The sequence below is a fragment of the Musca autumnalis genome, unplaced genomic scaffold (genome assembly GCF_047663935.1).
Source record: "Musca autumnalis isolate F117 unplaced genomic scaffold, ASM4766393v1 scaffold_1, whole genome shotgun sequence".
Classification (NCBI taxonomy): domain Eukaryota; kingdom Metazoa; phylum Arthropoda; class Insecta; order Diptera; family Muscidae; genus Musca; species Musca autumnalis.
The window spans coordinates 190390080-190403349 of NW_027411644.1; the positions used below are offsets into that span (position 1 = coordinate 190390080).

At 32.8% G+C, this 13270-nt stretch overlaps 1 protein-coding gene across 6 annotated transcripts in view; it reads right to left on the reverse strand.

The window, feature by feature from the left end:
• Positions 1 to 12648, reverse strand: part of beat-VII (Immunoglobulin domain-containing protein beaten path VII) — a 455119-nt gene extending 442471 nt beyond the window's left edge. The window contains exons 1-2 of one of the 6 annotated variants that reach the window (XM_073959321.1): positions 12040 to 12648; positions 10989 to 11330 (exon numbers count right to left, since the gene is read on the reverse strand). In XM_073959321.1, the coding sequence (XP_073815422.1) occupies positions 10989 to 11046 (58 nt within the window). In that variant the 5' untranslated portion in view covers positions 11047 to 11330; positions 12040 to 12648. Of the gene's footprint in view, positions 1 to 10988 lie in introns of all 6 variants that reach the window. The other 5 variants (XM_073959323.1, XM_073959318.1, XM_073959319.1 and 2 more) reach the window with 5 other exon arrangements.
• Between the last annotated feature and the right edge of the window lie 622 nt (positions 12649 to 13270).

Here is a 13270-nt window from a genome sequence, read left to right on the forward strand (position 1 = left end):
AGTGTTCAGCGTTTATAGCATTTTTTAGGCACGCAAATTATGTATATTATCTGAAATAATAAATGGTTGAACATTTTGTGATGACCGCGATATTTCACTTCCGCGAAGACCATTCAGGGTCAAGACGGTAATTACAGTAGTATTGCAAACAATCTGTAAACAATACGTTCTAAAATATCATGGACTTTAAAAAAAATTGAAGGAGAACCTCCGGTCACTACACTTAGCCATATTAAAATAGCTCACGACCGCGCTATCCCACTTGTTCAAGCTAGTGTTCATATCATTTTTGTGTCACGCTTACTAAAATTATGTATATTAATTGAAATAATACATTTTTGAAAACTTTGTGATGACCGCGATCATTCAGGGAAAACAATCTGTAAACAATACGTTCGAAAATACCAAAGATTTCTGATTTTCTTAAAAACATTGTGGGGAGGACCACCGGTCACTATTCTTATCAGTAAAAAACAGCTTACGACCGTTCTAATTAATTGAAATAATACATTTTTGAAAATTTTGGCATGAACGCGATATTTCACTTCCGCAACGACCATTCAGGGTCAAGACAGTAATTACCATAGCAATGCAAACAATTTGTAAACAATATATTAAAAAGTATCTTGAATTTCGCGGTTTTCTTAAACAATTTGTGGGGAGGACCACCGGTCACTACACTTAGCGGGATAAAAAAATAGATTACGACCTATTCTCAGACCTAAAAACTCCACATACAAAATTTCATAAGATTTCCCAATCGATTTTTCGGAATTTCTATATAGTGACATCTCATGTTATCGGGATTTTACTGTATTCCAAACTATGGCGTTGACCGCGTTATGCCACATATTGAAGCCAGTGTTATAGCGGTTTTGTAGTCACGCTTACTAAAATTAGGTATATTATCTGAAATAATACATTTTTTAATAATTTGGGATGACCTCGATATTTCACTGCCGCGACGACCATTAAAAAAATGTTCAAAATACATTATCTGAAATTTTCAAGAAAATCTATTCAGCCGTTTTTGGGTCTATTCGGAACATACAAACATCCAAACAAACAAACATACTAATTGCCTTTTATATATTAGATAGATTGAAAAATAAGGTTGCCAGCCAAGTCGGACTATAGAAAAAGTTTGAAATTAACTAACTGACATTAAAATAATAAATAATTCGAATATACAATTTTCGAATAATTTGTGATATAAATGCGTCATACGTCTTTGGAGTGTACTTCCACATGAAATGCAAAACATCAACATCGCGTTTACTTTTAAGAGAAAAACCGTTATTTCGGCTCGAATAATTTTATAATTTTATCTTTTTTATTTTTCTTAATTTTGTAGTAATTTGTATCCAATTGTTATAATAATTTGTATAACTATTATATAAGTCCAAATAAAAAAGGATACTTCATAATATATATGACCCTGAACTATAGTTATAAGATTACATATCTTGTTGTGTAGGTTTTTAAAGAAATAAATAAATAAATAAATAAAATAAATTGTGCAAATTCAATCACCAACTGTTCTACACATACTCATATGAGACGACTCGTTTCCCAGCTAACAGTTTTTTCCGAGGGCTCTGATTTCCGATTTTTTTCTTAAATTTTCTGAATATTTTTTAGATATTTGTCGATTTCTCTAATATTTTTCTAGAAATTGTACCGATTTTCTAAAACTTTTTTTTTAAGAATCTCTGCACATTTGCTGGAAAAACCTTAAGAATCTCGTTCCGAATTCGTTCCGATTTCTAATTGATTTTCTAAGGGATTTTTTTGTTCGATTGTTGTCGAAAAACAAAGTGATTTTTTAAAAATTCGCATATACAGTTTTTGAATTGTTTTAATATAAATGCAACATATAATAATTCAGGCTAGTGTTGATAGCTTCACCATCTTCGTGCACATTCTTCTAATATTAATCACAAAATGATAACAACAGGGAAAATCATTAGGACGTTTGAAATTAGAATCATCCATAAATAACGCATTAAAAGAAAATTGTCTCTGAGTGGGGATATTTGTTCTGAGTCAGCGCCCAAGAATTTCTTTCGATTTTTTCAGAAAATCTAAACTTTTCTTCGAATTTTTCCAGAATTTCTTCCCGAATTCGGAATGATTTTCTTCAAAAAATCTAAATTTTCCACCGAATTTTCCAGATTTTTTTCCGAATTCGGACCGATTTCGTTGCAAAACTCTAATATTTTGTTTTCCGAATTCGGAAAGAAATCGGCATCAGAATCGGCAACTTGTGCAGAGATTCTGACCGAATTCGCAAAGAATTCGGAAAAAATGTTAGCTGGGTTTTCTATTAAACCTTGCCTTGCACGATAACAATACAAAAAATTAACATTTAAGAGCACATATACATATGTATATACAAACCTGCAACTCTGACCATGGAAGGTCAAAAGTTCCGGATCGGAATGTATTTTCCAAGAATAAAATTTCAAACGTCTTTATTTTTTGTAAATTAACTCAGCACAGTCTCAGATTTGTTGAATGGTGGTCTCAGAAGTAGAATATCGCGGTCAACCCAATTTTTCAAAAATGTATGATTACAGATAATATTCTTAATTTTAGTAAGGGTAACTATAAAATCGCTACATACCCTGGCTTCATAAGTGGAATAGTGCGATCAGACCATCCGTCATAAATTATATTGAAACCAGATTTCATTTGGTGGGATAATGAGACCAAACCCTCCAATATAGCGATAGTCGGGAGGTACCGTTCTATAGTAGATATATCAGAACGTGGACCTATATCTATAATTCTCTGCAGGAATGTTTTATGTCTTTAAGGCAGACTAATAACCATGCTATTTGGGTTTAATAATATGCATAAAACCCTTAAAAATACCGACCTGAAACTTTGCCGACTATAAAATGCGCAATTGTTTTACTCCCCGACGAATACAAAAACCCAAATTTAAGCCATTCCGGTAGGATAGTGTAGATTAAACAATCTTGTGGTGGAGGATATACACTGTGTAACATTTTTGAGCTAATCGCGTGCAAACAACTTCTGTCGAGAATTTTCTTAAAGTAGAGGACTAATAGGCAAAAACCATATTTGGGTTTTGTATTCTTAGATCGGGTTCGGATTTTATGGCCCCATCTAAACATGGTTAAATATCGACTTTTTAACGCAAATCGGGGCTGTATCTCAGAAACCAATACGAATCTTGTTTTGACCACTGCAACAAATTCGTATATTAGAGAAGGAAGAAAATATTTGGAGGAATAATGAACTTCAAAAACTGCATTTATTGCCTCAAATTTTAAAATATATCTAAAAATTCCATAATTTGTACATATTTCGCAGCGTACCTCCAAAACTGTTACATTTTTCTTAATGTTATGTTTGGGAAAAATATTCCCTGGAATGTAATACACAACTCTTCAAAACATTTCATTGTTGTAAAATGCTTCCATGGCGTTCTTTCTAGCATAGTTTACAATATTTCAACAATGCATTGAAATCCCAAATATGAGAATAAACTCGTTGTGTCAACATTGTTTGAAACATGTTTTGTAGAATGTATGTTATTAAATACCGCGTTAACAACGTGAAATAATCAGTTTAAAGTTTCAGAATGTTCTGAAGAATTGGTGGGTACATTATTTGCAATATTTTGCGAAAGGTTACTTGGTTCAACTCCCAACAATTTAGTTACTACTGACCAGAATTCCAGAAATTGTGTAAACTGTTCTATATTTTAACGATTTTGATGCGCTAGATGCAGTTTTTCGTAGTTTACCTACTTCACACATAAGTTCTACTAATTTAAGGGCACAATATTGCTGAAGACTGCAAAGCTAAATAGTTAGTTTCTGAGATAAAGGTCCGATCAGTGGAAAAGAGGCTCATTTTAGCTCGGTTTAGATGAGGTCATAAAATCCAAACCCAATCTAACAAAACAAAACCCAACTAAGGCTTTTGTAGTCTCAATATGTACTTTTAGAAAATGCCCATTAGAAGTTGTTTGAATTTTCAGTGTTGCAAAGTGTAATTAAAATAATTTTCTTTCTTAAATCGTGAGATAATCATTAGACAAAACACACATCTTTACCCATATAATTTCAATAAATTTAAAAAATGTAAAAACACGGACACGGAACGAACACAAAACAATGTGCCTTAGCAGGCACGAAAAGTTCTAGTCCATTAAATTTGGAATTTAACTAAAATTTAGGCCCTGAGGAGAAATAAAATAACTAATATTGTGTAAACTGTAATTTATTTACTGTAATTTATTTATACGTTTCTCAAAGACAACAATCCTACCTACTTAACAATAAACATAAAAAACCCCGCACCTTCCAATGCATTGGACTAATTTTTGGTTTCCTTTTGTTTACTATCGAATGTCGTCTACATATAAATTAAAAATTGGTGAGTAAAAAAATTTCGGGTTTGGCAGAGAAATTCGATTTCTGAAGCATTGTGCGGTGGAGGTTACGCAAAATTTTGTTTCAATATTTTATTAAAACTCTTAAATTATTATTGAGAGTTTGGCATTGTTCACCAAGGGGAGCATATCCGCAAACAAACAACCACAGAATTGATGAGGATCTGCTGCGAGGACCGAAACTATAGCTTCCCCTTGGCGAAATATAACCAATTTTAAAACATCAACAAATAACATATTAAAACAAGAGTACAAATAAAAAATAATTAAAAAAATAAGCTACAGTGTTTTATTTATAAATGCACTTAAAGCTAGAAAATAATTGTTCGCTTACCATCATGTAGTATATTCTTCTTCATAATGGAATCTCTTAAATAAGACGCTTGCCGTTAAATTTTGTCACCATTTTTAATTTAAATACAAGCGCTTTATTTGAGAGATTCCATCATGAAGAAGAATATACTACATCATGCTAAGCGAAAAATTATTTTCTATTATAGTGCATTTATAAATAAAATACTGTAGATTAATTTCTTTAATTATACCCTCAGCCTTTAGGCTAGAAAGGGTATATACACTTTGATACGACCAAAAATGTGTCTCATCGAAATAACGGTTTTATACCCCAAGTATGTTTGGACGAAATTCGTTTCAGACAATTTGGAGTCGATTTAGCCATGTGCGTCCCTCTGTCTGTCTGGCTGGTGCGCCCGATAACTCTCGAACGGATCAACCGATTCGAAATTTTGGGTATCGTAATATTTTGTCCAAACTTATTTTAAGTTCGGTCCACTCCTTCGGGTACCTCCCCCACAAAAGTTCAAAATTTTTCGGTGAAATGGTGTGAACGATAACTTTTGAAGCAATTGATTTGGTCCAAACTTTGCACATACCCGTAGTATTATTCCTTTCAGATATACATATATCGGACTTGAATATGGACTAAAAAGTGAAGTTTAAGATCGCATCGTTTTGATTCTTTTTTCAGTGGGTTGTTCTAGCGGCCTGATTTTTTTAATTTTTATTTTTTTTCCGGAGTAAGTCAATACTTCCTGATATAATGGCCCAAAAGCACCCTGTCTACTTTTTCAAAATTTTTTTCCAAATTTAGTTTAACGTAATTTAATATTTCGAGTCCTTTATGAAGAAGTTTAGTTACTAAAAATGTTTGATATATGTCAATGATTTGATATAGTCCCACATTACGGTACCTACAGATTTTAAAGCAAGCTCATTATACTACAAAATCAATATATTTTATATACGGTATGGTTTTTGTTATACCTTACACCACTATGTGGAAAGGGTATTATATGTTTGTTTTGGTAAAAATTCATGTAACACCGCGAAATATACGTCCGAGACCCCCAATGTGGTATACCAATCTTCATATCTCGGCGAGGTAAAGCGATTTTGAGATGTGTGTCCGTCCGTGTATGGAGGTCGGTTTCACAACAGAATAGATCGCTATTTTAATTGAAATATTTAGCGGGTGAAATGAAACAAAAACATAATCTTTATCCGATTTTGTAGCTACTCTGCAGGTCGCAATAATAGTCCGATCGCCTCGAAATTTTAAATATGGTAAGAGTATACGACAAAGAAGAAGCTTGCAAATTGAGATGATGATCAGATAATATTTAGAGTGTTTAATGGACCACAACTTTTGTGTAAACATTGTGAAAATTTTTAATATATAGCTTATATTTTTTTCCTGGAAAAGACATTCCAGGCAAGTAAGCTATACTTGGAAGAGGAACGCTTGACCTTTCTATTGATTTCAATTGTGTTGGTGTACATGATAAGATAACAGAGTTACGGCCTAATATACCCAGTAATTTGTTTGTAGTGTTATCATAAACACACTAGAGTTTGCAATTATAGCCCAATAATCACGAAATTTTGCACGAGGTAAAAGTTTACGTAGAAGAAGATGCCTACAATTTTGGATGATGATCTGATATTATTTAGCGGGTGAAATAAACCATTACTTTTGTATGAAAAATAAAAAAAATATTTTAGGTCTATATTTTATTTCCTGGAGAACATATACCGGCAAAATAGCCTACATATGGAAATAGAACTACTGATCTCCCCCTGATGCAAATTGCAATCACGTGTCTGCTAGATAACGGGCCTACTGCTTAATATATAATTTTCCTATTCCCAGTTTTTGCATTATTGCAAATTACATGGGGCTCTAACGTTTTAATTGTCCAATTGGATTTTTATACATGCATTGCAGCATGGGTCTCTTTCCCACCTTTTTGCAAAACGATTCCCCAGCCAGGCAAAATCAAATTTTCAACGGTGAAAAATATCCTTGCGACATTTTCTGAGTATTTCAGCCATATAAAACTTCTCTACAAGTTGTGTCTTAGGGCACGCCGTTCGGACTCGGAGATAAGCTGTGGGTCCTATATCATTGAGCGAAAATGAATGATATGAGGTAAGTCTCCCTTGTCCCTTCTGGGATGTTTGTGAAACAATTATTATATTATTATTTAAGTTTAGTGTGATACGGTACCAGAATCCACAAAGTTATTTCTGACAATAAGTTTATTTGTTACATAAAGAAATTTTGATTTGTGAAAAGCTAATTCCCAGTGGTAAAGGTGTAGGGCAGGGACGTACGCAGGATTTCATTTCGGGGGGGGCACAACTTGACCAAAAATCATGAAAAATTCAAATGTTGTGTAGCGTTACGTGAAGCTATTTTAAGGGGTTATGGCCACTTATAAGCATGAGAAAAGCCATTTTCATGCATTTTTTATAAAAAATCTATTAAACCTTAAGTTACCTTCTTTTTTTTTTTTTTTTTTTTTTTTGAAAAATCTTACATTCATATGCCCGCTTATAAAGCACTGTTTTAACTAAAGCAGTTTGCGGTACCCACTGTAGTTTGAAAAAGAATAAACCGATCAGCATATATTTTTGTGGGATCATTACGAACCTAATAATCTTGTCCATTATCGGAAAGGAATTAAAAAATCAATTTTTAAAAATTTTGAACAGTTAAATTCAAAATTTCGTTTTTAACAAAAACAAAACACTGCACAAAATTGATATTTCTCTGACTCCGTCAGCAGTTTTTTTAAAGACTCTCTCGGTTAAGCACATGATTTATGTGTACAATAGTCCCACAAAAACATATAAGAGCCACTTCGAGGAAAAGACGTTTTTAGTTTCTATGCTACATACAAAACACAATAAATGTTTCCCTTCGAAAGCTCATATCTCGGTAAATTTTTGTCCGATGGACTGGAAATTTTGGCACATATTCTATTCTATATTTTATATGAAATAATGGTACAAAGTATATAAATTCAATAGAAAGAATTAATAATATTTAGTCCCAATTTACATTAGGCGAGTTTACTTGCGGCAAGTCTCAGTTTGTACGAGAGACACTTCACGGGTATGGAAGTGGAAAAAAATTGCTCGTACCGGCAATTTTCTGGCAATTCTTTTTATATTTTTCGTTTTTGACATTATTTTCATTATTTTGAAAACAAAACTTGCAGAAACATAATTGCCTGTATAAACGCAAGAGGCAAATTTAAAAGAGAACGAGAAAAATTGCCGCAAGAAAAATCGTTTAATGTAAATCGGGACTAAGGATACAATTTTAAATATTTACAGAGTAGGATATTTAGAATTGAAAATAGACAATATCGGGCCACGTTCGATAATGTCGCCATGTAAAATTTATTGAAGTTTTTAATCATACAGGTCCACGTTATTGTTTATCGCAGAATTTTACAACCACAAAGAATTGCCGTTGTCTTTGCTAGATTTGCAAGATTTTCACTATTTCCATGATCTTAGCCTAATTTTTAAGAATATCGGCTGTCGTTGTCGTTGATATGTTTCCAAATGAAAACATTAAGAAAAATTTAACAGTTTTGGAGATATGGTGCGAAATGTATACAAATTATTGAATTTTTAGATATATTATAAAATTTATTTTTTTTTTTTCATTTCTCCAAATATTTTATTTTGGCCCTTATCTACAAATTTGCTGCAAAGGTCAGAAGAAGATTTGTATTGGATTCAGAGATATAGCCCCGAGTTGTTTAAAAATCCGATATTTAACAATGTTTAGATGGGGCCATAAAATCCAAGCTGTATCTGACTCAACAAAACGGAACTAGGGTTTTTGTACTTTGGTTCTGTACTTTCAAAAAATCCTCACTTCAAATTATTTGCACAAGATTACCTTAAAAATGTTGCACAGTTTTATTTACCGAAAGAGATAGATTCTGATACCAGGATTATTTTTACTTTTAATATTATGTTACAAAAGAAGCGTTATAATTTGTTTTCTTAATTGTACGATTAAACGTTTTTGGACTCGATGACAAACACTTTGATGGACTTATTGAACCCCACATAATTATTCACTAATAATTATTTGAGAGACACTCCTCTCGATAGTTACCGCGCCCATAAGCTTTTTAGTTGGCCATCGTAGTATTTAGAGCTTTGTCAGGAAGCATAAACTTGTCCACAAAAAGTTGGATATCGCTGTAAACAAGACTACAAAATGTCCAAAGAATCATCGAACAGTCTTTAAACTGAAGTTATGTTGGACTTGTATAAGAGACCTGAAGATGTTGTCCAAACATATTCTCTTGGACCTTGATGTACTTTTGGAAGTAATCTTGCGAACCATATTAGGTTCGATTTTAGACCGAATCGGTTAGTCCCTTCGACCATTTTAGTGAACATTTTTGAACTTTTATGGCGGAGGTACCGATATGACTTAAATTTAATTTAGACAAAACATTACGAGATCCATAACTTGGACCGAGAGTTATCATGAGTTCCAACCTGCCAGACAAACAGAGATACAGACGGACGGACGGTGGTAAGTACTTCCATCTTGGCTGAAACGAATATCGTCCAAACATATGTGAAGTCTTAAATCATTATTTTGATGAAATCTATACGATACAATCCTAGTGTATATAATCTCGTAATCTAAAGTCTGAGGTTACAATTATACTTCGGTGATGATAAGTAAAAACCAAGTGACGCACAAAAATTCATTTGTCTTCATTATTTTCTCATACTGTTTAGCAGCAAATTCGTCTAAAACAGAATAACAAAATTTGATGGCAGTAAAACAAATTTCTAATTGGCTTTCAATGTCTAGTCCACGAAGGACCGACCCTTCATACATTTTATTCAATAGATTTTTTTATATATTTCCATTCCCACAATACTGAACTCGTTATTTTTGTTATAACCGGATGAGTTTTAAGCCTCGAGAGCTCTATACAGTTCAAATAAATAATAGACATGGGGTATATTCATTAAGGAATTATCATTTGATAGTGGTATGATATGACATAAAGAAGTAATTCAGATTTCATTGGAAGTTTCTCTCAAAAACAGCTTACAAACAAAAATTTTTAAAATATTTTTTTACAAAACTTGTTAATGATGTACATTTTCTGTTCAGAAACTTAAGAAAATATAAGTTTTAATTTGAAATCTTCAAATATACAAACATTTTTATGAGAAAAAAATATAATAACTAGTTACAGTAGCTTAAAAAATTTTGTTCGACCAAACCATTTCGGGGGGGGGGCCCGGGCCCCCCGTGCCCCCCCCCTGCGTACGTCCCTGGTGTAGGGTATCACATGGTCGGCCCGTCCGACTATAGCCTTGGCTTACTTTTTTTTGGGTTAGTGCCTGATTGTATATCTCCACCAGGAAAGCTGACTATTACTTTCTTACTTGTTATTTTTAACTTTTTAGTAAACACAATTTTTTTTACCATGGGGTTCCCTCATAACCAAACTACAGCAAATGTTGGCAAAAAATTTAGATAAAAACTTTAAAGTGCCTGAAATCGGGTGGTACCGTTATATGGGGGCTATAACAAAACCTGGGCCTAGGCCCACAATTTTTGGTGTGGACGTTTCTGTACCATTGGGAGCTGCAAATACAAAGTTACAGCCAATTCGGGCTAAGAATTAATATTAAATCTTAAAAATACATGAAATTGGGTGGTACCGTTATACGGGGCCTATAGGAAAAATGTACCCATATTGGTTTTTTTCATATTCATGTATCAAATTTGAAAAGTGTGTAATGTTTTAGTTCGATCGGTCAACTGCAACTGTGTTAAAAATGATTTACTAGGTTTGAACCAAACAGACAGAAAACAAAGCAAGTTAAATAAAACACGGTAATAAGCCAGACTATTTTGAAAAAAAAAACTAACAGCTATTTCAGTAAAAACGCACCAGTGTCCTAACTAATGTCGGTAACTACATATACACCTCCACATCACTATTTTGTGTATGTATTATGTGTTTGCACAAATCTTTTTGTTTAATCCATATTTGTTGTTAGGCCTTTGTAAATGCTTTCTTGTTATATGTCGTGGTAATTTAATCACATGTTTTATCAAGTTTAGAATATCAAATATCACAGTCACTCCCAACACTCACATTTAGCTCTTGCTTTATTAAAGTTTTGTAAACAGTTAAATGACAATTTTCTTTTGATTTCACAAAAAAACCGAAAGGGCACTTCTAAAACTTACCTATTGTTTGTGGTGCAAATAATCCAAGAAATAGTACGATTATCCAAAGTGGAGACATTGTTGCTTTTGTTGAGATTTTGAGTGGGTTTCAAAAATTTATTCTAAGGATCTTTTGTTTTCAAAATTTTTTTCTAAGGATTTGGGGTTTTATAGGTATTTTCGCACACTATTTAATTTGCACAAAATAAAATTTACACAACTTCTTTAAAATATTCTTTTCAAAAATTATTCATTTATTTATTGATTTCAAAAACTTCTGTTTTAAGATTTAACAAAAATATATTTTTTTTTAATTTTGTTAATTTGGGTTTTCACAACTTCGATAAGATATTGATTGGATTTCTTTTTATTTGCAAAAAGAAGGGGAAAATCGGTGGATTGCGTTAAAAATTGATTATTTTATATTTGCATTTATGTGGGTACTCTACGGTTGGTGGTAGATTGATTGGTTCAGGTGGATGTAGCAGTAGGAGGAGAACAAAACAGATATTTGTATTTAAAATTTTCTTGCTTTTTGGGAATTTCAATCAATTTGCAAATCAAAACAATGCCAACATTTACTTTTTTTTGTTTTAATTTTTGGGGTTCTAAATTTAACTTGGCACACAATATGTTAAGCAAATTATTTTTTGGTGGCCAACAATATTAAATGGTGTAATAATGGATATGTTTTATTATCATTTGATATGACTTTTTCACATTAATTTTTTAATTTTTAATTATCGTAACTCTATTTCATATTAAGTGTTTTTTCACTTTTATCATTTAATAAAACAAACACCAATTACGACAAGATCAAGTTGTTAGCTGTTTTCCGTTTCCTGTCTGGAAGTTTTCTTCTTTTGTTTTTTTATTTCGAATTTCCGCCAAGGGATGTCAATTTGTAGCGAAATTTCAAGCACCTCATCTGTTAGCACTCAAAACGAATCATCCGTGCGTTTATTTTTTTCAGTTGAAACACCGTACCGGAGGTAAGAGCCAAGAGGTTTATTGGAATACTTCTTTTTTTATTCAAACTACGAATGTGGGCTGTAAGATTTTTCAAACATACCTTTTGATTTCTGTTAAAGACAACTTTCACTTAATAAACTTGAAAAACAATAAGACATCACAAATACACTGACACAATTAGTACTTTTACTTTTCACAAAAAACACAATTTTTTTCATTCGCTTTGTACGAACACAAAAAAAAATTTTAGCGTTAAATAGTTATATTCCGTTTCCTCAATTACGTTTTTTTTCAAACGTTAAACGACGACGTAATAGTTCACTAAATGATCTATATACAGAGGGTTAAATGCGTGAGTGTGTGTGTCGCATTAGTTTGAATCTCTGTTCATTTTTTATGATTACCGTACACACCTATACATCACCTAGTGCAAGGAGGATACTCCTTTTGTGTGTAGGTGCTTTTGTCTAAAAGAGGATGATGACGATGATATTGGTGATGTGTACTATGTGTGTGGTGCAGTTGTTTTTTTTTCTTTCCGTTTATGCTTCTACTAGTAGGGCGGGTTAGGGGTGGCGTAGGATAAATATCAAAACCGAACGCTGTCGCGTTGTATGTCGTTTGTTTCCTATTTGTTCTTCGGACTCTTCGTTAGTTATATACACGCGTGCACTTGTTGTGCCTTCTTAAGCGTTTATCCTAGACTGACGGGTATAAAACCTGTTTTTGGAAAGCTGCCTCACACAACAGGCAAATATAACTGACTCTATATGGTTAGCTCTCTCTTTTTTGCGTGTTTCTCTTACTGCTACTTCTCTGGTCATTGGCATTGTATGTACGAGTAAGCTTAACAAGAGACCAAAGGAAAGTGAGATTTTTTTTGTATGAATGCGAGTGTTTGTAAGTGTGTGTGTGTGTGTTTCCAATGTTTTTTCAAAGTCCCACCACAACTGTATGTCACACATACAAACGCACTAAAAGTGAAAACAACAATTTATACGCACTTCAAGAGAGACACCCACAAAGTTGTTGCCAGACTGTGATAAATTTACAAAACGGAAGTTTTTAATTGTTTTTCACAATATGCCAATGGAGAAATACTTCAAATAAAGTTGTACCTTTGTATGTAGGGCAACTAAATTTTGCTTTTTACAAATACATTTTTGGCGTGACCCAAAATTCCTGCAACTTGTGGAACTATATTAAAACTTTTTTACGATTAATTGGCATACATGAAGGAGTGGCTCAGAATATTGGGTCATTTCGGGGTCTATATATCAGCGAATACTGTCTTTCTCTATCAAATAGAAAATTGTAGTTATGATAACACG